The sequence below is a fragment of the Rhamphochromis sp. 'chilingali' genome (genome assembly GCF_963969265.1).
Source record: "Rhamphochromis sp. 'chilingali' genome assembly, chromosome: 1".
NCBI lineage: Eukaryota > Metazoa > Chordata > Actinopteri > Cichliformes > Cichlidae > Rhamphochromis > Rhamphochromis sp. 'chilingali'.
This window is the reverse complement of record NC_137929.1, coordinates 40,737,376-40,761,030: the sequence shown is the minus strand read 5'-3', so window position 1 is coordinate 40,761,030 and position 23,655 is coordinate 40,737,376. Positions and strand designations below refer to the sequence as shown.

The window sequence follows — 23,655 nt, the reverse complement described above, 5'->3', positions numbered from 1 at the left end:
GTTGTGGTATTTAACACTGAGATGCTAGGACACAAGACAAAATATTAAAAAAATATATTTAAAAGGTATCCTACCCACTAACAGGTGCCATGATGAAGAACACCTGTCAGTGTTCCTAATGTTATGCCTGATTGAAGTATGGTTTTGCCTACCATTTCTTCATCTTCTGAATTTCATGTTCTCCTGGTTGCTTCTTATTTTGTTGATTGTCTGTTCATTTTGAGTAATTCTGTTTTTTTCTTTTGGTGATGTTCAATAATTTCTGTTAATGACTGTTTGTTTTTTTAGTGGTGGCTCTTTTGTGGTCATTTTGCTCTGAGCTGACAATCCTACATAAGCTGTGGATTACTTATTACTTGACATTAAGACAGTTGTCAGCAAAACAGAATCAGCTAATTTATATTATTTCTTGCTAATTAATTTGGTTGTTAAAAATACTAATTATCTCATTTCATCGGTACCTGCGCAGTCCCAGCCAGACGTGGTCTGTGAGGGAGAAAGGAACGAGGCCCAGCAGCTGCTCCAACTCGCTTTGCTCCTGTTGGCTGTGAAGGCTGAGCAGGTCCCAGTAATAACGTCTACAGTGCATCAGAGCATCAGACCAGCAGAGCCTCTCTCCCACCACCGTCACGTTCCTGCCACCAAGCTGCAGGCTCACAGTGGGAGGAGGGCTGGAAGGAGGTGGAGGTGTCGGTGAAGGAATGACGGCTTCTGGTGCTGGAGAGAAATAGTTTTGTTCTATGTTTGACTCTTTTTAAAAAAAATTTAACTGGTTAAACTGTATCGTTGCATTATGCACCCAATTAAAAAGGGAAGACTGAAAACCAGAAAGAAGTTCAATTTGTCCACTGTGTAGTGGAAAATGAAAAAACACTAAAAACTAAAAGGTTAAAGCTGTTTCTACGTTTGGAAGTAATTTTCCAACAGTCATATATCCACACATGACCACAACAGATCTGCTAGAAAGAAATCTTATGGCCTTACCAGGCAGAGAAGCAAACACCTCCACTTCACACAGCGTCAGAGTTTTCGGAGATCCTGGTATGATCACACTGATGTAGCGACCTTTCATTTCATTACACTGGAATGTGTATGTTGGTGTACCCGCTAATGATTCCAGAACGCCACACCTGATGGTGTTACACAAACATCAAGGTGAAATCATCATCATCATTTTTTCCCTCTAGACCCTTTTCACTAGGATTTTGGGTGCTGCTGAGCCAGCAGTTACATTTGCAGCCACTTTCTTTGGTTTTGTATTTTGAATAGTTAGTGCTTTTTGGGGTTTGCTATTTTACAGTCATATGCATGACATGTATATTTCAGGTGGAAATAACAGAAGTCGCACATTGGGAGTGTTTTCAGTTTATATCCTGTAGTTGTTGGTTCAGTCCTTCAAGTATCTTGGTGTCCACATCTCCTCAGACCTGACATGGGCTGCCCACATTCAGGTCCAGACCAAAAAGGCTAGGCAGCGCCTGTATCACCTACGACAACTGAGGAAGTTCAGGGTCTCTCCAAAGATCCTCAGGATTTTCTATACAGGCGCTGTGGAGAGCATCCTCACACAGAACATGACATCGTGGTTTGGGAACAGCTGTGTGAAGGACCAAAAAGCTCTCCAGAGAGTGATCCGTACAGCAGAAAGCTGCTGCAGGATTGCTCTCCCCCCGCTTCAGGACACCTACACCAGGAGATGCCGGACTAGAGCAGCGCAGATACTGAAGGACCCGTCCCAGCCTGGCAACAAACTGTTCCAACTTCTGCAATCTGGTAGAAGGTTCCGCATCATCCGGGCCCTAAACACACACACCCGCCCTCTCACATCATCTATAATTGACTGAGTCAGGACTCTTCCAGACACTAAACCAAGGCACAATGTACATTTCAAATTCCTTTAATTTTAAATATGTTTATATTGTCTATCCTGTAAAATAGTCAGATGTCTATTCATATTAATGTACAGAATTCACATATGTATGTATGTATGTATGTATGTATGAATTCTGTACGTTCTTCCTCTACCCCCCCCCCCCCCCCCCCCCCCCACACACACACACACACACACACAATTTTTGCACATGTCAGGCTACATTTCACTGTGTGTAATACTTGTATAACTATGCATGTGACAAATAAAGAACCTTGAACCTTGAGCCTTGTTTATTTATTATCTCCAAGCTCTGGTTAACATCATCCTCTACATGTGTGTTTGGATCCTTTGAATCCTTTCTACTATCAGTCTCGTGTCTCACCTGGAATTTGTGTTGCCATTCTGCTCCAGTGAGTCTCCAATCAGGATCTGTGCCCCAAGAAGTCTTTCAGAACAACAGTCTTGTCTGTTGATGATGGTGACAGCAGTGACTTTATAGACAGCCAATAAGTCTACTCTCCACCAGGGATTCTGCTGTGTCCCAGTGTGGGTACAACATGAATAACCCCAGAATTCAGTTCTGCACCCATCGACACCTTTGAAGGGAATCCCAACTGCATTCCCTGTTGATGACTGCACTGTTTGTTTGTTTAAGGCCACATTTTGAAGCGGCTCCACTAAATTGTTGAAAGGAACAAACAAGTATGAATCAGTATCAAGCAGATGTGTTTCCATAGATCAGATCCAGTCACTTAAAGCTCTACCTGCTGGGGCAGCATACACCTCCACTTCACACAGGGTGAGAGTCTTCTTTTGTCCAGGAAGAAACACGTTCACAAAGCGACCCTCCATGCTGCCTCCATCACACCGGTATGTGTAGGTTTTACCCACTTTGATATGTGAGATGGAAGCACACCTGACACCAATGGATGGGGAAATATTAAGTTGACATAATTACTTTCTCAAGAAGAGAATGTAACTGAGAACACAGCCTTTTGAAAGTTTTCATAGGTTTTCCCAAAAAATCACAGAAGCTTTTATTGGTTCCTTTGCTAGTTTGACCGATGTAAGCTATTTACATCTCTATGGCATTTATAAGAACCAATACATGAAAATTTAAAGAGTAACGAACAAGTGTGAAGAAATACCCTTTAACCTTATTGTGAATGTTACACATTGCATAATTAGTGATTAATTAATCCAAACAATTTGCAACTGTTCTCTAATGTGTCTCCTATTTTTGTATATAGGTCTCTAGTTTTCAGTGGCGTGCACAGACATTTTGGGGGGCAAGTGCTCCAGGGGGAAAAAAGGGCACTTTTTGCATATGTGGAAAACCTTTTCTTTTTATAATAAAAAAATCGCACAGGTTAAATGCAATTTGACTTTTATTTCAAAACATTCTCTAAAAATCAAAAATCACACCACAAAAAGATAAAATCTGTATCCAACTCTAAACTATATACATACATATTCTCAAGTGTCCATTAAATGGAGTGTACTGCTCTAAAGAAGCATCCTTCTTGGTGCCATGTCTTTGTAGATGTTGATGACCTCGTTGTAATTGATCTCCATATCTTTCTCAATGGCCAACAAGAGGAGATCAGACAACCTTTCTTCTCCACACAAACTTCTTAGTTTATTTTTGATTATTTTTAGCTTTGAAAAAGATCTTTCAACTGTCGCAGTTGTCACTGGTAGTGTTGCGTAGATCTGAATCATTTTGACAAAGGCAGGAAAGATCAGCTGGCCATTGTTTTCCCTCAGTATCAGAAATATTTCTCTGAGGTCTTTTGAACTAAAGCTGGAGTGGAAGACCTTTAATTCTGTTTTGAGCTGGTCCTCATCTTCTCCATAGAATTCACAGAGGATGTGGACAGCTTCAATGGCTTCTGGGTTTGGTGGGCCTACCCAGTTAGCATGCACAGTTAAGGGCTGGAAGGACTGAATGATTCTGGCCGTTGGGCTTCCAGTATTGTCCCCTTTGAACCTCCTGTTCAGTTCCCCAGTCATGATGTCCAGAAAGGTGAAATATACACCACTCCTGAAATATGCCTCCACTGACTCAAACTGAGCACCTACTTGAGACACTGTGGTGCTGTGTTGGAAACGCACTGGAACTTTCCGCTTTCTCTCCTGACCAGGCACCACGGTAGGTACTGGAATGTTGAAACTCTCTGCCTTCTCTGATGCACATCTAAATATCTCTCCAAATTTCTCCTCAGACCTCATGGTTTGCAATGTGTGAAGCACACCATCAATTACCTTGTAGGCAGTGGAATGGTCCAACCCTTCTTCCTGCAGAGAATCTGATGCCAAAGCAGTGACTTCGAATACTGGTGTGGTGATTTCCATGCAGAGAATGAACATAAAATTAATGGCATTTCTGTACATCTGAGCATCACCTTGGGCCAGGTTAGGTGGGTCACTGTCACTGATGTCATCAAGGAGCATCAAAATGGCTTTCAAATTTCTCTGAAGTGCCTTCAGTGCTTTTTCCCTGCAAGCCCATCGAGTATCTGACAGCTGCTGGAGCTCCATAACACGTTGTCCAGGAAAGAGAGACTCCTGAAATTTGACCAAGGCAGCATGACGCTTTGGGGAGCCTGAGCAAAAGGCATACAATTTCTCCACCAAGTTGAAAAATGTCACAAAATGCTTGCTGGACTTTGATGCCTCCACTAGTACCAAATTGAGGCAATGGGCTTTGCAGTGCACATAGAGGGCCTTCTCATTGTGTGCACGGATTCTAGCTTGGAGACCTTTATACATGCCACTCATGTTGGCTGCTCCATCATAGCCTTGACCATACATGTTCTTCATCTCTAGGCCATTCTTTTGCAGAAGCAAGAACACTGTATTCTCCAGCTCCTGGCCTGTAGTTGTATCAACATTGCACACTTCGATGAATCTCTCCTTTATTTGCATATGATGAAAATATCGCACAACAAATGACACTTGCTCTTTGTGTGAAACATCAGAGGTTTCATCAAGTAGAATGGAATACATTTCAGCCTCTTTTATTTCACGTTGTATCTCCTTCCTGATGTAAGTTCCTAGTGCTGCAATGATGTCATTTTGACTTCTGTTGGAAAGCAGTGACACCTGGGGCCTTGTCTTGGTGGCTTTAACTGTGGCAATTTTTTCCAAATGCATTTTCAGCACACTATCGTAGCGGGAAAATACATTGACTAATTCATGAAAATTGCCACGGTTATCACTGGACTCACTCTCATCATGACCTCGGAATGCTTGTCCCTGACGTGCAAGATACACTGTTAGGTCAATTAATCTTGTCAGGATTTCTTTGTTTGTCTGCCTCTCTCGCTCTCTAACTTCCACCCCTTTTACGTCTGAAACATCAAATGCAGACTGAAGGGCCTTTTTCTGGAAATTGATCCATCTAACCATGCTTGTCATGTGCATCTCTGCGCTGGAGTGTTGTTTGATTTTTTCAAGAGCAGTACTCCACTTTCTGATGCCATCAGTTGTCCAGGCTGTTCTGCTTTTATATTTTTCATCCGAGAGGAAAAGCCGACAACTAAAACAATGCATTGAATTAGCAGTGGGTGAGTATTCCAGCCACACATTAGCAGAAAACCACTGTTTCTGGAATGATCTCCCCTCAGTTTTTGGGTAAGGTATATCAGGCTGACATGGGCCCACATTGCAGCACATTGAAACGTATCTGTCATTGCGCTTTATTTTAAATGTATGGATGTGTGTTGGATCTGTTGGGTATTGTAAAGCTGCTAACTTTGACATTATGTGATCGATCTGTTCTTCCTCATTGTGGTCTTCAGAGAGCACTACATCAGTGTCTGTAGGCCTAACTGAACCTGTTGCTGCATTGGTCGCGGCTTCATCTGTTTCTATATCTCCCTCTTCTGCTATGCTGGTAGATGGCATAGAGCTGCTTCCCTGCTGTGACTGACTACAATGGAACAATAATAATAATAATAGTATTATTATTTATCATAATAATAAGCTTAAACAGATAGTTTTAATAATAACCCATACTGCAAGTCTTGTAACATAGAAATAACTTTCGTAGGTACAAAATAATAGTTAGCTCAATGCCTGCTGATTAAGTGTGAACAGCTTTTAAGATTTTTCAATAGAATTAACTGCAAGGAGCAGGTTACATTAAAACATTAAAATAGAACCTGACTCTGCCCTTGACTCTGACCTTTCATCTTCATTTTCCTTTGCTTTCATCCAGGAGAGCAGAGAACTGCTTCCCTGGGCTGCCTGTTGTAGATCCCTTTCTTTCTCCTTTCTCAGCCTCTCTTTCCTAGGCATTATGCTTGCTGAAATTAGTAAATAAATAGACCAAAATGTATGAGAACGAATAAGACTGACTGTGGTCATTACAAGAACAGGGCAGAATGGTCGTTTTCACAGGCAATTGGGAACTGCCTATTTTTCCTTTAGCAAATTAATGTGTTAATGTTGCCAATATGTTACACCAAAAAAAAATTAACATGTCTAACCAGTGCTTCTCAAAACTTTTAACATGCACCACCCCCAACACCGTACCCTTCAAACTACCAATAACAACGTCACTATTCTGTCACAATCAGGTTACAACACAGTGCGTAAATGTCTGCGAGCATCGCTGAGTCAGTAACAACCAGTTAGGCTAAAGACTGCATCTTTAGACAGTTGGACGGTGTTCTAACTTTCTCACAGGAGACACCTACTAAAGACAGTCAAAGACATTAATTTCAATCTTACCAAAGTAGGACAGTAGTTGACGTTAGTTATGGAAAGGCTAATCCACAAAAACGGAGAAACGTCCATAATTCTATTATTCATAATCATGTCAAGGTTTTAGGTTTTTCTGCAGTTCCATCTCTAAAAAGTGTGATGTCTTCCCGTCACTGACTTCAGTTTGAAAACTTTGTATTTATTCACAGATTTCCGTGAGATCATCCTAAAATTTGTAACGAAAAATGGGCTCAAAAGAGCCCTCTGCCTAACGGCATGTAGCCTATAGCATAACGTGATATTTTCAATAGTGTATGCAAAAAGGTCAGAATTGATGGAGAGTGGGGTTGCCTAAATGGTTTAGGTTACATTTTAAATGTGTCGTTTTTTTGTTTATCCATATGGATGGATGGAGGGGGCAAGCTGGCAAAGTTTGTCATGTGCAGTTTCTGACAGGCTACTTCACAACAAAACAATTGCAGGTTGGTCTTAGAGGGCAAACAGAATAATTTCACTCGATTCATGGGTTACCTGACTGGTTGGGAAGGGAAAGAGCTGCCGTGTTGTCCGCCGTGGCTCCCAGTCGCTATAGTTAGCCTACTATGCCTACTCCAAGTAGTCCTGTGTCATGCCGCTGCTACACGCCTCACAACAAATGAACTGCGAGCGTGTTCACGTGACACGGTGACAGTGAAAAAGCGACAGGGTTCGGGTGTCTTTGAAGAAGGGGCACAAATCAAGCCATTATTTTCACACCTTTTTAAATCGCGCAGCTTTAAAAAAAAAAAAAATCACGTCTTTCAAAAGGGCACTTTTTTGGACTGAGGGCAAAAGGGCAAGTGCTTCAGCACCACCTCGTCGCTATCTGTGCACGCCAGTGCTAGTTTTGTATATATCCCTCTTGACTGTATATATTTCTCCTGTTGCTATTTATTTCTGCTGTCTACTATTTATATTTTATTCTGCTGTACATGTACAATGACAATGAAGGGCTACTGTATTCCATCTATTCTAGTCTATTGTAACGCAAGGTTTCAGCACATTTGGAACAGTGCAAACACAACAACAGAGCACAAACAAGCAAATAACTACACATAAGACATGTTAGGGAATGTGTGTTGTTTTTTAAAAGGAAATTAAAGTATCAAATATAAAATATAAAATGTCAGATTTTTAAATCTGCAAATATACACGTTTAATTTCATTCAGGTTTATTTATATATACTGTAAGGAAAGCACCCTATAGTATTTGGGTGATCACTCTAACAATCAAATAACCCCCTGTGAGCAAGCACTTTGCAATGGTAAGAGGGGGGAAATGTTTTTTTAGTGGGGTGCAAACTTCAGCAGAATCAGACCCGGGGATGGGCCAGACCAGTTTGGGGGTGAGGAAAGAAGAAAGGGAAGACATAAGACAAAATACCAACAATTGGAGAGAAAGACAGCAATTTAAAGACATTGCAGCTCACTGTATTGTGATGTTTATATCGATCTTAAAAATCCTAAATTTGTTGCACTGCAGTTAAAAGGTTGGGAAATCCACTTATTATATGTTAGTTCACCATGTGGTGGACAAAATGAATCTTGTAAACTTTTGACTTATCACTGTTCCAGTTATACTTAAAAACTCACTTTACATTGAAACACTTGTAATTACCTGGGATTATTGTTTCCATTGTTCTCCAGTGAGTTTCCTATTCTGATCTCAGCTCCATCCAGTCTTTCAGCACAGCAGTCTCCTCTGTTGGTGACTTTTACAGCAGTGATTGTAAAGCTTCGCTGCAGGTCCACCCTCCACCAGGGGTTGGTCTCGTCTTCAGCCGTGTGGCTACAGAACCCATTGCTATAGAACGAGTTCCGTCTGCCATCGATGGCTTTGGACGCAGTGGCAAAGGAGAGTGTAGATGACTGGGTAGCTTCTCCTTTGAGTGCCACATTGGGTAATGGGTATCCTTGAAGGAAAACCACAAAGAGACATTAGATCATTGTGAATAGTTAATTATATTTGTTGCAGAAGGTGCAGAGTGCAGTAATTTTGAAGACCACACTTGGCTGTCATTCTGGCTCAAAGACCTTTAACTATACAAAACAACAAGAATGATTAATTTGTGTTGGGAGGTGGGCCATTTGGAAAATTAACAACAACTTGAACAATCAAGGCCTCAGACTTGTGTATCGGCATCAGGCTGAAATGTGATTACCATAGTAAACTTCAACCTCGCAGATGCTAAGGACATTTTCACTTCCTGGTAGAAACACAGTGACGTAGCGTCCCTCCATGGAGCTACATGGAAAGTAGTATGTCTGTCCACTGGGAATATGAGAGATGACGGCACATCTGTGTATGAGAAAGCCAAAAAGAAGAAAAAAATAAGAAGGGACAATATGCTACTGAAATAATGATTGCTCATGTATTTTATCTGTCTGCTTCAAGCTGTTTCACCTCATGCTTTCAATGTCATTGATCGCTGCGGACTTTCCAATCCAGATTTCAGCACCATCCAGTCCATTTTCCAGTTCTGCTCTATTGGTTATTATTACAGCACCAATTGTATACACATTTACCAGGTCTACCCTCCACCAGGGATCAGATTCTGACTTGGTGAGTGTACAGGACCCTAACTGATATCTTGATTCTCTTCTCCCATCAACTGCTTTGCCAGCAATACCCACGCTGTCACCAACCGAGGACTGGATAGCCTTTTGGTTCAGTGCCAGGTTATGGAAAAGATAACCTTAATATAAAAAAAAATTAGTTGGTATTATGAATTATTCTCTATTTTTTTAAAGATTGTTTTGAGGGAAGTGAGGAAAAAGTTTACCTGTCAGCGCTCTAGATATCATCATGAAGGAAATCACTGTTAATGTAAAGAGTTTGACTTAAAAAATGTAAAGTATAATTTATATCATATTCATTTTTAACTGTAGTGTTTGAAATTGTGTAAAAATGGGAATTTTAAAGGGAACAGCATACTCAACAACATCTCTGCTGAGTGACTGTTGATGTAACAAGCAAGAAAACTTAATTAAATTAACGGAGTGGATATAAAAACAAGGAATCATCAAAACCAGAAACATGTTGTGTCTAAATGTGTCTGAAAGACACCTGAAGCTACACTGATTGATAATTCCGATTAATCCTCGCTTGAATAGCTATTATTCCAGATCTGACAACAATTCTCAAGTATCTCACTGTTGTTTTTAAGACTTGTATATATTTTTATATCACCTCTGTCCAAAATGTTGCCTCAAGACTTTGCGTAGACCAAGATTTAAGTAAAAGAGCACTATGCTACTACTCAAAGTATTATCATCATTTTTGTATATGATAATGATTTTGAGGGTTTTTTCCAAGGTTTAAAATGAATTAAATCAAGTGTAACTGAAGATACTGTAAATTGACTTACCAATGGAGATGCAAATATAATTTCTCCCACTCATGGCTTTGGAAAATAATCCCAGCTATTGTCACTTTACTGCCACTGTGGTTTTCTTCAGAGCATAACAAATCACAAACCTTTCTACCTCATTTATTCTGGTGCAAACAAACATGTAAATTTTTATTCAGTGTTGTTTGCATGAAGGATAACACACCCACATATTACATTTGCTTCTTCTAAACAAATCTCGCTTCTGAAGTTTTCATAAGTTTTCTTATGTTTTGTCCACATCGTTGTTATAGACTTTTCTCTGTTTCATTCCCCTTTTCTCATTACACATTTATGTTCCACACACCAAGTTTTTCTTTGTGTCCAAAACTCTTGGTCAAACAGCTCATTATGGACTCTAAATATACTCAGTAATAAGAAATGTGCTTGAGCAATATTGCCCACAGCAATTTAAAATTCCACACTGACATGTGTAACACCTGAACAGACGCCACAGGTCTCGCACAGGGTTTGGTTTTGTGTTTTTTTGCTATTCTTTTCACTTTCTAGTAAATTTGCTCCTGGTGATGTCACATCATTTTTATGTGTGTACTTTCATTAGTGCTTTACAAATGTTTTGTGGTTGCAGTGAACACCAGTCAAAAGCATCCAGTTCCACCCAGTTTTAATAAATGGAATTATTTATTTAGTAAATGTTTGACATGGGTCTTAAATAAAAAAAACACACACATAGGATTCAAGGTGGAAATGAACGCTCTTTAGGTCACGCTGAAGAAGAATGACTCCACTGCTGTAATAATCATCTGGATGAGGATCTTCCCAAGCTCAAAGTAATCAAAATATAGAGATGTTGGATCAGTTGACATGTCATACATGTTTGTATGCACTTGTTTGCTGTTGGACTACAAAGCTGCCCTTTGTCACAGATTTTGTTCATTATATTTATGGACAGAATTTTTAGTTGCATTCAAGGTGGTGGTCTCAGGATCTCGTTTCTGCACTTTCCAGATGATGCTTTTCTCCCGGCTTCATCAGACCGTGATCTCTAACTCGCACTGGGGGTTTTCCTGGGTGAGTGTTGGGATAAGAATTAACATCCTCAAGTTCAATGTCATGGTTTTCACCTGCTCCGGTTTGGGAGCAAGTTTCTAGGATATGTTGAGGATCTCAGGCTCCTGACACTGATGTGGCTGCTGTGCTGCTCTGTTTGGGTGGAGAGAGATCTGAGCTTGATAGTGAACGTGTCACTTCATATTGATCAGCATTCGTATCCTTATGGTCACAAGCTCTGGGCAGTGACTTATCTGGCTGACTCTTTAATATATGGCAAGACACAACTGCACCGCATGAAAAGTGCATGTAGTGAAAATATTGTAGTTTTAAGTAATTTCATTTGAGAACACCCAAAATTGACTAAACGTTAAAAGTTCCAATTCAAATCTAGCAACATCCATCAGAAAACACACAAAATATTTTTTTGATAAATATTTAATTATAAACATGTAATACAAAATCATTACACGAGCATCTTCAGTAGTACCACATATAGCGTTATTTGTGAACACCTGCTAAAAAGCAAGCAACACATGTGAACATCAGCCACTGAAGGCATCATTGTAAAGGTACTGCTGAACAAACAGCATTCATATAAACAACATATAATAGAAATATACTATCAGAACATAATTGTTTTTAAATGCACCTCTGCCATTTGCTGGCATCATTGTCATCATCAGCAAATGAATTTTGCTTTTGGTGTTCTAAGGGTAGACAAAGGCAAACAATGGTTTACCAGCAGTTTCTGTTTACACGGTTTAGCAGTTTAATAATCAAAGTAACCATAAACTTACCGAATGTTTTTGCTTAGCAATAAAAGTGTGGGCTTTAAAGGGTACCAGACCCTTTACCCAAAATTTGCATAAATTGCACACACTGGTAAAAGCCGTGATTCTGGTTCACTTAATTCAAACTATGTGTTCGGTTACTCTTAATAATGCAGTTGTGCCCCATCTTACCACACCGTTTTAAAGAGTTCTGCAAATGATTCCAACCAAATCTCTAACTGCATGTAAAAGCAGTATAAAAAAAGCTTCTCGAAAGTGATTGCCCTCCACCAGTCCTGATTTGTAATGTGACCTTTTCCCACAAAATTAATCATAGGAGTCTGGGACATACTGTTGATAGTAAACCTGTGAGTTTAAAAATAGTAGCATGGTTGGATAGGGAAGTTTTAATCTGTTATGTAGGGCAGGTTTCAGTTTCCTTATAGCCAGCTCAGAGTCAGGATGCCCACAGTGATCAGCAAAGCTAGAGGCGAGGAAGGAAGAACAGAAGAACAAGTATTAAGTACTCTACGTGTTTCATGTTTGAAGCACATATTCTTTTCTCAGGTAAGTATTAAACCAAAAGAAAGAAGAAAACTTATCTGGTACTTTTACCTTGCATCATTGATTGCTGGATTGTAATTGCATTAGCAGCAGAGGTGGTGGTGGGTTTGGTGGTGGTGGTGGTGGTGGTGTTGGTGGAGTTGGAACTAACCAAATTGGTGACGGTGGCATTAACATCACTCAGGTTTACCACATTAGTTGTTATTTGGAAAGCAGGGCTACCCAGATCCCCTGAAGCTGAAAGAACAAGCAGAGAAAAAAAGATCACTGATGTGTTTAAAGTACATAACAACATATTGATATATTGTCAGTGATGGTCTGTGTAACCATCATTAAAAGAGGTCTGTTAAAGGTGCAATTGATGTGATGTTGATGTGTTAGCTTACTGGCATTATAAGTTCCAGTGGAGACTGACATTGAGAAATTTGTACTGTCTGCGGCTGCTTTAGTTTGGGCTCTAGTAGAGACTGGTACTGTGGCATCAAATTGACACTGGATGTTCCTTCCATTGATTCTGCCCTTCACATTGTTGACTTGAAGCTGTGGAAGAAAACAGATCACAAAGAGAAGAGCTTAGTTTTTATTAGGATAATAATTTCTTCATTATTAAACTTCAATGTAAGTGAAGGCAACACAAGGGCATAAGTAGTGATAGGCAGAATGAGCATTTGTCACACACTCCAACCCTAAAAAAGTATTACTAAACTGTTTTTCAAAAGTCTGCTAGTAGAACTCACCTTTGTGGGATTCAGCTTGCCATTGTTGAGAAGAGCACTTATGTATTTGACTACATTGTTGTCATTTGCACAGATGTAGGTTGTGTCATTGACTCCCTGTGGTGAAGAACCAGAAATTGTAAATGTTACCTCTCTATAAAGATGACGACTAACAAAATACTAGACTGTCTCATTGTTAAACTTTACTGTATTTTCATCTGTGCTAAAAGGATTAAATTTGACATACCTGTGTGGTGTTCCGTGACAGGGTGAGAGCAGCGTAGCCGTCTGATTGTCCTGAAAGTGAAAACTTAAAATTCTGACCTCCCAGCGCTTGGCTACCAAGGAAGAAACATGTCCCACTGGAGGGGTCGCAGCCAGAGGGCTGAGAAACGCACAGCTGTGTCTTGCTACAATTATCTCTAGTAAAAGAGGTCTGCAAGGATAAATAAGATCCATGTTAGAGAGTGGTTTAGTTGTATACATTAATAGGTACTGATCAATGCAACTGCAACTTGTTTTTGTCAGTCTTCTGCTATAGTAATTAACAAATAATTTAATTTATTTTTAAAATATATTTTTTTAATATATTTTTAATTTTTTCTACATTACTCACATTAAGAATTGTCACATTGCTGTCAGGCACTAGTGGGGCAGGTGTTGGAGCTGCAGTCGTGTTGGAAGTGGTGTTGTTGCTGGATGGTGTTGTGGAGCTGGTGTTGGAAGTGGTGTTGTTGCTGGATGGTGTTGTGGAACTGGTGTTGGAAGTGGTGTTGTTGCTGGATGGTGTTGTGGAGCTGGTGTTGGAAGTGGTGTTGTTGCTGGATGGTGTTGTGGAGCTGGTGTTGGAAGTGGTGTTGTTGCTGGATGGTATTGGGGTGCTGGCGTTGGAAGTGGTGTTGTTGCTGGATGGTATTGGGGTGCTGGCGTTGGAGGTGGTGTTTGTGCTGGTAGCATTTATGCTGGTTGCTGGAGTCACACTCGTTGTGTTGTTGGGTGCTGCCGTAATGTTTTGAGCATAAGTGCCCATGAAACACCCAGTCAGCATCACAAACAGGAGAGTGAGGACTAGTCTGCTGTCCATGCCTAAAACAGAGGGAATAACAGAGATTGAGTAAACTCTAACTATTAACTGTAAGTGAAGTGAAGTTTATTACAGCACTGTATTTAATAACATTTACTGTCACTACAGCTACTCTCTCTCTCTCTCTCTCTCTCTCTCTCTCTCTCTCTCTCTCTCTCTCTCACTCTGTGGTTTTTTCATCATATATTTGTCCACCAGAGTGCACTCTGACTCACATTTTACAATATCCTTAGCACTGAGGCCAGTGCAAGCATCAGTGTACACATCAAAGCTCAACAAGCAGAAGGTGAGTTGTTCGGTTTGGAATTAAAAATCAACTTCATCATCTGTGTATACCATTCAAACATAACATAGGGAATACTGGCTTATATAACAACGGTGAGGACTTTTACAAAATAATCAGTAGCACTTACAGTACAGGCTCTAGAATTAAGTGCAGCAAGATAACACATAATTTGTTTTTACAGATGATATAAGTATGGAGTTAAATAACAAAAAAGTGAAACATTAAACCACAAAATAAAACGCTAATAAATCCCACCACCAAATATCACACGAAAAGTTGCTCAAATAAATAAGAAAAACAATCAAACCAAACTGGCAACTGACATAAGAGTGCCATAAATGCAATGAAACATTAAGATTAATAAAAAGTAATAAAGTAATGAAAGTAATAAATTTGTTCATGTTTTCAAATGACTAATATATTGTAATTGGAAAGTAAGCCTAACAGTCTTTCAGTTTACAACAAAGGTACTCCAGACTCCAAAAAAGTTATTTAGGTTATATATATAATGAAATACTATTGAAAGCTAATTGCAATCCTAATTTATTCATTGTTACGATTATAAATTACTACTCTTCACAAAACACTATTAGATAGTGAATGTCAAACTTAAACAGATATTGAACAAAAAAAACTCATTTAAAAACTGATATGATGTTGCATATGTATTGTTTTTGAAGGAAATTGCCGTCCCGGGTTTCCTCCGTGGCGTGAGCGATAAGCAGAGTTCTGTCCTTTCCTTCTAAGATTCCTAATTATTTAAAGTAACACTCAGGTATGCCATTCAGCGTGTTAGTACGAGCTCGGGAGCAGCTTGGGAGAACAAGAAAACAGAGACTGCTTTAGGTTGCCTTCCCAATCGACTCAAAGGTTTATTTGATACACAGCAGTTTATATAGAGGAAAAAAAGGTTCGTGTGTCAGCAAGTTCTCAGTTCAAACCAGTACAGACCAAATAAGGAAACGTCTTCCTGCCTTGTGAGCAAAGAAGTATCCTGTGTGTAGTTTATCAGTTCAGCTACAATTTATGATCATCCCAGCAAAATACACAGAATACAGAGTTCTTTCATTAGTGAATTCTGAAACAAACCACCTGGCCTTTAACGAGCCTTTTTCTAAGAGATAAGGAAGGGAGGATGGGAGTAAGGAAGTGGTCTCGTCTCTGTGGTGTTTTCGACCTTGGGGTACCAGCCTGTGAGTCTTACACATTAATTCTTGGGTCAGAGAGAAAGAGAAAAACAACTATTAAATGGGCCTTATTGAGTAACTCTTTTCTGTATAATATCACAATAAAACAATATCCTGTAAATGCTACTATGGTATCAAAATATCACAACAGTTTTTACCTACCTGTAAGTTTTCTTATTTCCAGTGCAAATAGTGAAAGAAATTGAATTAAAGATATATCGTTCCTCAGATTTTGCCTACGTAGTTTCAGTCTCAGGTAGGGCTTGGAGGTGGACAGCTTCTGATGTATCCAGTGGCTTCCAGATGAACAAGTGACACCTGTTCACTTTCTGTCACTGTTAAATAAGCAGAGGGGAGGGGAGAAAATTGCAAGCATTACAAGAGCATTACATGTGAAACTCTGCCATCACTCTAGTGATCAGGGTGGGGCGAGGAATAAGGGTGTGTCGCGTTGAAACAAACCTGAATTTTGTCTTTCCACCTCTTTGTTTTAGAGAGTTTTGTTTCTAAATTCACCACTTCCTTGACAATGCATGCAACCTACATGGATATTGAGGTAAAAACAGGGGATCTACTTCAATCTTTAATGTGTATATTGCCATCGAACAGCAATGAGACTAATTACCAAATATTTTTATTAACTCTGAAAATGCACAAGAAAGAAAGAATGATTGAGCAGGTCACAGAGCCATTCTGGTTTATACATACTTGGACTGAACTGGTTGGGCTTTTTTTTTTCAAATATCAAAATATTTTTACTGACTGTTTAAACCAATTCTGAAACTTTTAAAGTGAAAGAAAATTGATCTGCCTCAAAGGCACAAAGCTCGGTTTGTTCCTCTTGGCCATTTGTGTAAACGTAATATGTTCCATTGTCTAAAGTGGGTTTTAAGTGTCCTCCTGAGAAGAAGGCCACTTAAAAGATTTGACTTAAAATCAAGGTCCAGATCTGGGAGGAGATCCATCAGGACACCATCGCCTATATGATCTGTGTGCTTTCAAAGTGTTCCTTTAATTTTTCTTTCAGCAGGGTAGTTGCTTCCTGTGGATATGATCTTTATGTCATTCTGTTTATTGTGTAGTGTATTGACTGTAAAATAATTTTTGGATGTCTACTAAAATCCAGCAACACTTCTGTCGTGCACTTTCTTACTATTAACTAATAAATAATCTGACTTGGTCAATTTTTTTTTACTTTATTATGAACACAGCTCTTCGAAATACACTGTTTCCTTTTCCCTTATTGTGTTTAAGTACACAGACACTAAAGTTCTGATATCTGTGTTCACTTAAGTTTTATTCGGTGCTTCAAGGTTTTTGCAATTGCAGATCAAATCTTCATTGTTGCTACTTAACTTCCACTTCAGAATTTCCGAGAAAGAATGAGGGTGGACCTTTTACACGTCAGTCAGGATATATGGTTGGCATTAATCAGGGTCAGTGGCGTGAAGTTATTTCTTCGTCATGCCTTTAATATGCAAAACTGGTCGTGCTGGTTGAGTTACTGCACATGAAACTGGTCATATGCTTCCCTGGGTTTTTTGGGGTCAGGTGGGTGCAGATTTATCTGTAGTGAATCCGACAGAATGTTCCGAGTGAAGGAACAGAAATGTAAATTTTGTAAACAATTGAATACTGTCAACGTCACATTAATACAGTACAAATGTAATTTAATACAAATTTTATTTGTCACATACACAGTACAACATTTAGTGAACATGTAGTGAAATGCTTGTGTCCTGAACTGCAGACAGGCTGCAGACGTAGCCGCGCCATTCCAGGGCTTGTTTTTACCATGGGGAGTCTAGCCAGGATCCTTACTGGATACCAGGTGGGAATCAAACTTGCAATCCCAGCTCCATCACATCACATATGTTATACCCTTGTGGTGTGCAGTGCATCATAAAAATTGCAATGGAGTAAAGATTACCCTGGTTACCCTGTACATGACATCAGCGGATCAATCAGACTGAAGTACAGACTTTGAGGTTTAAATCAAAGGGTGTAAAAAAGTAATGTGATAACTGAGTAGTTACAGCTGTTTTTCTACACATTTTCCAAAGGTATTTGGGCATTTGACTGACAAGCATTTTCCTGGCCAGGAGAGGTCTGTTCCTTTGTTATTCCATAAAGAAAAACACACACACCTGGAGTCCATTGCAGGTTTTAACCTTTATTTTATAGTTTTTAACTGGATAACTTAATATGAGGTCCAACGGGATGCAAGTGAAGGGGGCCATAATTAGGCATTGGAAAAAAACAAGCTAATTAAATAAACAAACTTATGCTACAGCAGTGGTGCTTCCTGTATGTGGTTAACTCTGTTTTCTTCCTCTGCAGGATTTTTGTGTCGGGAGGGTGTCCAGTTAATGTGTTTTGCAAATGGTGTGCACCGATGTGGTGGTAGTAGCTAGATTCTTCCCTTTTAGTTTTCCGAGGAAGGAATGCGTCTTCACGTTGGAGATTGTTTTGAGTTCTAGTTGTTGGTAGTTTGACCTTAATAAAATAAAACCCATGTTTATTTTGTGATCTCTGATAACATTGGTTTCTGACTCATTTCAATCGTGGTTATTTTCTAATTTCTACTTTTCAGAACTTAATAATCTATGCAATGATGGTGTGTTTCCTGAATTACGTGCTAGAAGTGCTTAGTCATGTCACCTGCTGGGCGATATGACTAAAAATATTTATCACGATACACATTTGAAAATTTGCAATAACGATATAACTGATGATATAATTGACACAAGACAAAATACTTTACAACTCCACAATTTTATTAGTGCAAACAAAAAAACATCAATGTATTTCACTTAAGCAAGCAGCTGTTTTTTATGTGCATTAAAGTTATATAAAAGTTATATATTCTCACCCTGGACACAGTCTGTTTGACCTGCTCTCCTCAGGCAGGAGGCTCCGGTCCATTCGCACCAGAACCTCTCGCCATAAGAACAGTTTCTTCCCCTCTGCTGTTGAACACATGAACAATAACGGTATGACTGTTCCCACCACTAACACATGACCCTACGCTGTGTTCACTGCATCATTCCATGTTTGGCACTGATCACCACCTGCACTCATGTATATATCATGTATATATCTATCTATCTACTTAGCACTTTTAATTCTTATTCTCATTTTTATTTTCATGTCTATTTAAGCTTAATTTATAACAGTATGTTTGCACTGAAGCACCGCAGCAATTTCCTAATGTTGTAAACCCGCTCAACATTTGGCAATAAAACCCTTTCTGATTCTGATTCTGATTCTAAAAATGTAACAGTGCAAATTCCCTGCTGACAGTTGAACCAAAAGGCATTTTCAGAGGAAACTGGCCGACATATCCTCAGCATAACCATGTACAATATCCACAAAACTTAAAAAAGGTTATACACACACAATGCGGTAATATTATGTTGAAGCACCGTACGTATCACTCCGCGAGGCTCCTGCCTACGATAGCCGTAATGCTCCGACAATCCATCAAGCGGTGCGGGTTCATAGCTTAGCAAAGTCGTACTAAAACATTTGACAGATTTTCGAGCGCCGTGTACGACATAAAATCGTTTCGAGGTCAGTAAACACAACCAGAGTTCACACATAAGGCACACGGGATTATAAGGGGCACTGTCGATTTTCAGAAAAACAAACCAATTCTGGTTCATCTGTTTCATTCAACGATCCACTTCCGCCTCTCTCATTCTCCGTCACCGCCATGTGCGTATGAAAACAAAGGCACTGCGCATGCGCGTTTTATCCATATTCTATTGCGATATTTCATTTTCTTATCGTTGCCCAACATTATACCGGTATTATCGTGAACGGTATGATATGGCCCAGCCCTATTACCTGCCTCAGGTCCTTTTAGTTTATTTAGACAAAGGTCAGGTCTTTAACTTGGCCAGTCAAAAATCTTTTTTGATAGAACTACTTTGTTTTGAGGGTTGTTACCTGTGACATAGACCTTTGGTTGCTTATCAATCACTGCATTTTCCAACCAAACAGTAAAAACAATACACACCTTGTTTTAGAAGTATTTTCCTTTTCCATGGCCACTCCCTTGAAGAGTACAAATACGTAGACGGAATTTCCTTGATGTTCAAACAGCCTGACTGTGGACATTGGCCACACGTCATGCAGTATTAGTTCACGCTGTTGAAGAGAAGATAAAAAACAGATTTCATCAAGCAGATAAACAAAGGTTAACTTGTACCAGAGTAATTTTACCATAGATATAACGAAGGTGAGAAAAGCTAACGAGCTAAAGCACATCACGTTATCTGTCAGACATGGTGGAGACGGCATTATGGCTACCAGTGGAACCAGATCACTAGTGTTTATTCATGATGTGACTGCTGATAGAAGCAGCAGATTGAAATGTGAGGTTTATGTGGCTGTACTCTCTGCTTGATTAAATCAAATGCTGCATAACTAATCTGACAAACCTTTAATGAACATAAGGATAATATCTCAAAGAATATTGCAGAAGCAACTTAACAGTTTCCCAAGGAAAGGAAATTAAAATATTTCTCAGTGGCCAAGTAAGTCACCAGGGCCCTATTTCAGGAAGCCGGTTTAGTGCAAACTCTGAGTAAGTATACCCTGAGTTAACGAAAACTCTGGGTTTTCGGTTTCACAAAGCGAGTTTAGATTAATTCTGAGTGAGTTACTATGACGACACACTCCGTGAAGCTAACCTGCCCCCTAGCAGGTTTACTTCAACTAACCTTGACTTTCTCCGCCTCTTTGTCGGAAACCTGACTGTAGGAAGTGTCAGACATGGCGTGCCCCTTCCTTGAAGAGCCAGTAGATGTTGAAGCCCAAATTCTCCGCAGAGCTCTCCGCCGGGAGAGAGTGATTAGAGCGCGTTCGGACATTTTATCATTTCCTGATGATTTTTTGAAGTTTGACCAGGGCCCTATTTCAAGAAGCCGGTTTAGAAAACTCAGAGTGAAAAACGATACTCAGGGTTGAGTAACCCCGAACTGTCCAACTCGGAATATTCGGTTTCAGAAAGGCTGATAACAATTAGTTCAGTCAACGCGGAGTTGCTTTAACCCCAAGTGAAGCGCGCGCACGAGGATACATAAAGCCCTGATTAGTGGAGCACAGATTAAGCGAGTCACCATGGAGACGGAGGGAAAGAAGGCGCGGTCAATGTATTTTACAGCGCTTGAGGCCGAAATTCTGATGGCAGCATATGCCGATAACATGCTAATTCCGCGGAAAAAAGGTAACACAGCCTCAGCTGCAAAAGAAAGGGAGCATGCATGGCAAAACATAGCCGACAGAGTCAATGCGTGAGTGTTAATTTAAACATTGATCTAGGGATTTCCACCCATTTAACACGTTATTTTATTATATTTTATTTTATTTTGTATTTTATACATTTTATTTTGTGATGTGATTTGAGCGCAGGTGCAACCCAACAGGCCCCAAACGTTCCTGGCAGCAAGTAAAAATGAAATATAAAAATATAGTCCAAACAGGTGAGGTGTAATTGTATTATGAGCCATAGTGCTTGGTCTGTTTGTCCGATGTAAATCAATTGCAGTTAGAGGCTACATTAATTTCCCCTCTGTAAGCACTTATTGAAATTATCTGAGCACATTACAAGTACATATTTGCTTACTCTGTATGCTCAAATGTGACCCGTTATAGCCAACAGAAAAAAAGCGGAGGCCCGAAAAACAGGTGGGGGTCCTCCACCACCACCACTCACAGAGGCTGAGCAGTTGGCTTCCACATTTGTGATAATGTTGGCAGCATCACATATGATCTTCACAGTGCAGAGAACACAAATTAGCATCCATTACTATAATGAAATAATGTGTTATTTTGAAATGCTACAGGGAACTATGTACCTGTACATTAATGCTGTGGAAAGACTTCCTGTTCACATAGTCTCCTTCATTTACTGAAGGAGCAATGATTGGAATGTGAGTGCCATCTATACAGCCAATCACGCCTGGGAACCCTGAAAATAAATGTAAAATTTAAGTAGTAGTTCAAGTATCACCACATCATGGATTAAGTTTCGTTCATCCTGATACCTGCAATTTTGTGGCATCCCTCTTTGATAAATCTTGTGGGTCTATGATCGGGGAACACCACAAACGAGTACAGGAGACGTTTCAGTGCAACTGTAACATTCCTGACTGCCCGACAGACGGTAGCCTTGGAAACGTGTTCAGCGTCACCAATATTATACAGAAAGCTCCCGTTTGCAAAAAACCGAAGTGCAATACAAATAATATGTACAGAACTGAGAGAATGTCCGCGATGTGTCACATGAGCAATATTAGGCCTGAGGATGTTATTCAAATAAATTATAGATTGTGCTGAAAAACGATGACGTTCACACAGAAAATCATCAGGAAATGATAAAATGTCCGAACGCGCTCTAATCACTCTCTCCCGGCGGAGAGCTCTGCGGAGAATTTGGGCTTCAACATCTACTGGCTCTTCAAGGAAGGAGCACGCCATGTCTGACACTTCCTACAGTCAGGTTTCTGACAAAGAGGCGGAGAAGGTCAGGGTTAGTTGTAGTAAACCTGCTAGGGGGCAGGTTAGCTTCACGGAGTGTGTCGTCATAGTAACTCACTCAGAATTAATCTAAACTCGCTTTGTGAAACCGAAAACCCAGAGTTTTCGTTAACTCAGGGTATACTTACTCAGAGTTTGCACTAAACCGGCTTCCTGAAATAGGGCCCTGGTCTCAACTCAACAGAGAAAAACTGAAAACAAAGTGACCCAGAAACAAACTGAAGACCAGCTACAGTAAAGGTCTGACAGAGCATCGCTAAGGAGAAAACACAACATCTGGGGATAGCTATGGGATCTATATTTAAAATTATGTTTATACTAACATCTTCATTTCAATCCTATCTTAATTGCTCTATATCAAATCCAATGTGGTAGTCATCAGAGATCAGAGGCAGGCAAAACAAAAATGTACAAATGTCAGTAATGTGTTTCCCGACACAGCTCATATACTTTTCTTACGCTCTGTAACTGTAATGCTTCACTTACATTTCTGGCTCTGTGTGCAAAGATCTCACAAATATCTACTCTTGACTTTTGTAAGTAAGTAATGTTTATTTAAATATCGCTTTACAAGAACAAAATTCACAAAGGGTTTTACAATGCAGAAGTAGGTATACACTAAGTTAAAATAGCATAAAGAGATAAAACAAGCAAGTCTGCAGAGGTGTGTCTTGAATTTCAAAGAACTTTTTCTACGTTTTGACAAATTGAAGCAAACATTGGTGTTGCATGTTGGTAGAGAGAGAAATATGGATAATTTTGAGTGAGCTATGTTTGTTCTTACTTAATTAGTTTGGCTAGCTTTAACAGCCCCACTTGCAGCAGCAGCATTGCCTGATATCTGACATATATTATCATACTAACATAATCTCATATTATTTGAATTCTACAATTCTGACGTTAACTAACATCTGAAAGTAAAATTTCAGTTTTTCAAAACAGTAAAAATTAAAAAAGTCCCAAACTAAGTAGCTATTAACCAAGGCTTTTTTGTTTTTGTGTTTCTTTGTTTGTGAATGATCACCCTAATTTGCCACATGTAGAGGCATTTTGTACATGTGCAGCCGTCTAAGGGTTTTTGTTTTATGTTCCAACCTTACTGTTTTCAAGGTGTAAATTACAGCTTAGCTGACATTAACATCTTCTGAGCCTTCAGCGTGACAGATTGAATGTTTCCCAGGGTAACCTGTTTGCTTTCATAACCTGTGTAACTGGGTTTTTGTTTTGTTTGTTTTTAACATTTGATCTGTCTGTATAAAAATATACTACAGTATCCAAAGTATTTACTCATCTACCTTCACAAGGTCAAGAGCTTAAGTTCAAGAAGAGTTCAAAAAGAAGTTTATTGTCATTTTATGTGGTATTTCAAGAAATACCCAGGCTGAAATGAATTAGTTTCTCACCAGCCTCTACAGTGCAATAATCAATATACATGCATGTGAACTTGAGTGACATCCTAGTCGTAATTATTTTATAT

General features: G+C 39.5%; 1 protein-coding gene and 1 long non-coding RNA gene across 2 annotated transcripts; one reads left to right on the top strand and one right to left on the bottom strand.

Annotated features, from left to right (window-relative positions):
• Positions 1 to 11,636: 11,636 nt before the first annotated feature.
• LOC308391913 (uncharacterized protein) lies at positions 11,637 to 15,952 on the bottom strand. Its single transcript, XM_080874699.1, has 7 exons — positions 15,795 to 15,952; positions 13,692 to 14,161; positions 13,323 to 13,511; positions 13,097 to 13,192; positions 12,746 to 12,899; positions 12,411 to 12,596; positions 11,637 to 12,279 (listed from the first exon to the last, which is right to left on the bottom strand). Exons 2-7 carry the CDS (start codon positions 14,157 to 14,159, stop codon positions 12,236 to 12,238), a joined length of 1,137 nt encoding a protein of 378 aa, XP_080730825.1. The 5' UTR covers positions 14,160 to 14,161; positions 15,795 to 15,952; the 3' UTR covers positions 11,637 to 12,235.
• Positions 15,953 to 16,064: 112 nt separating this feature from the next.
• LOC308392032 lies at positions 16,065 to 18,376 on the top strand. Its single transcript, XR_013970746.1, has 3 exons — positions 16,065 to 16,188; positions 17,383 to 17,463; positions 17,696 to 18,376. It is a non-coding gene; the product is annotated as an uncharacterized lncRNA (long non-coding RNA).
• Positions 18,377 to 23,655: the final 5,279 nt, after the last annotated feature.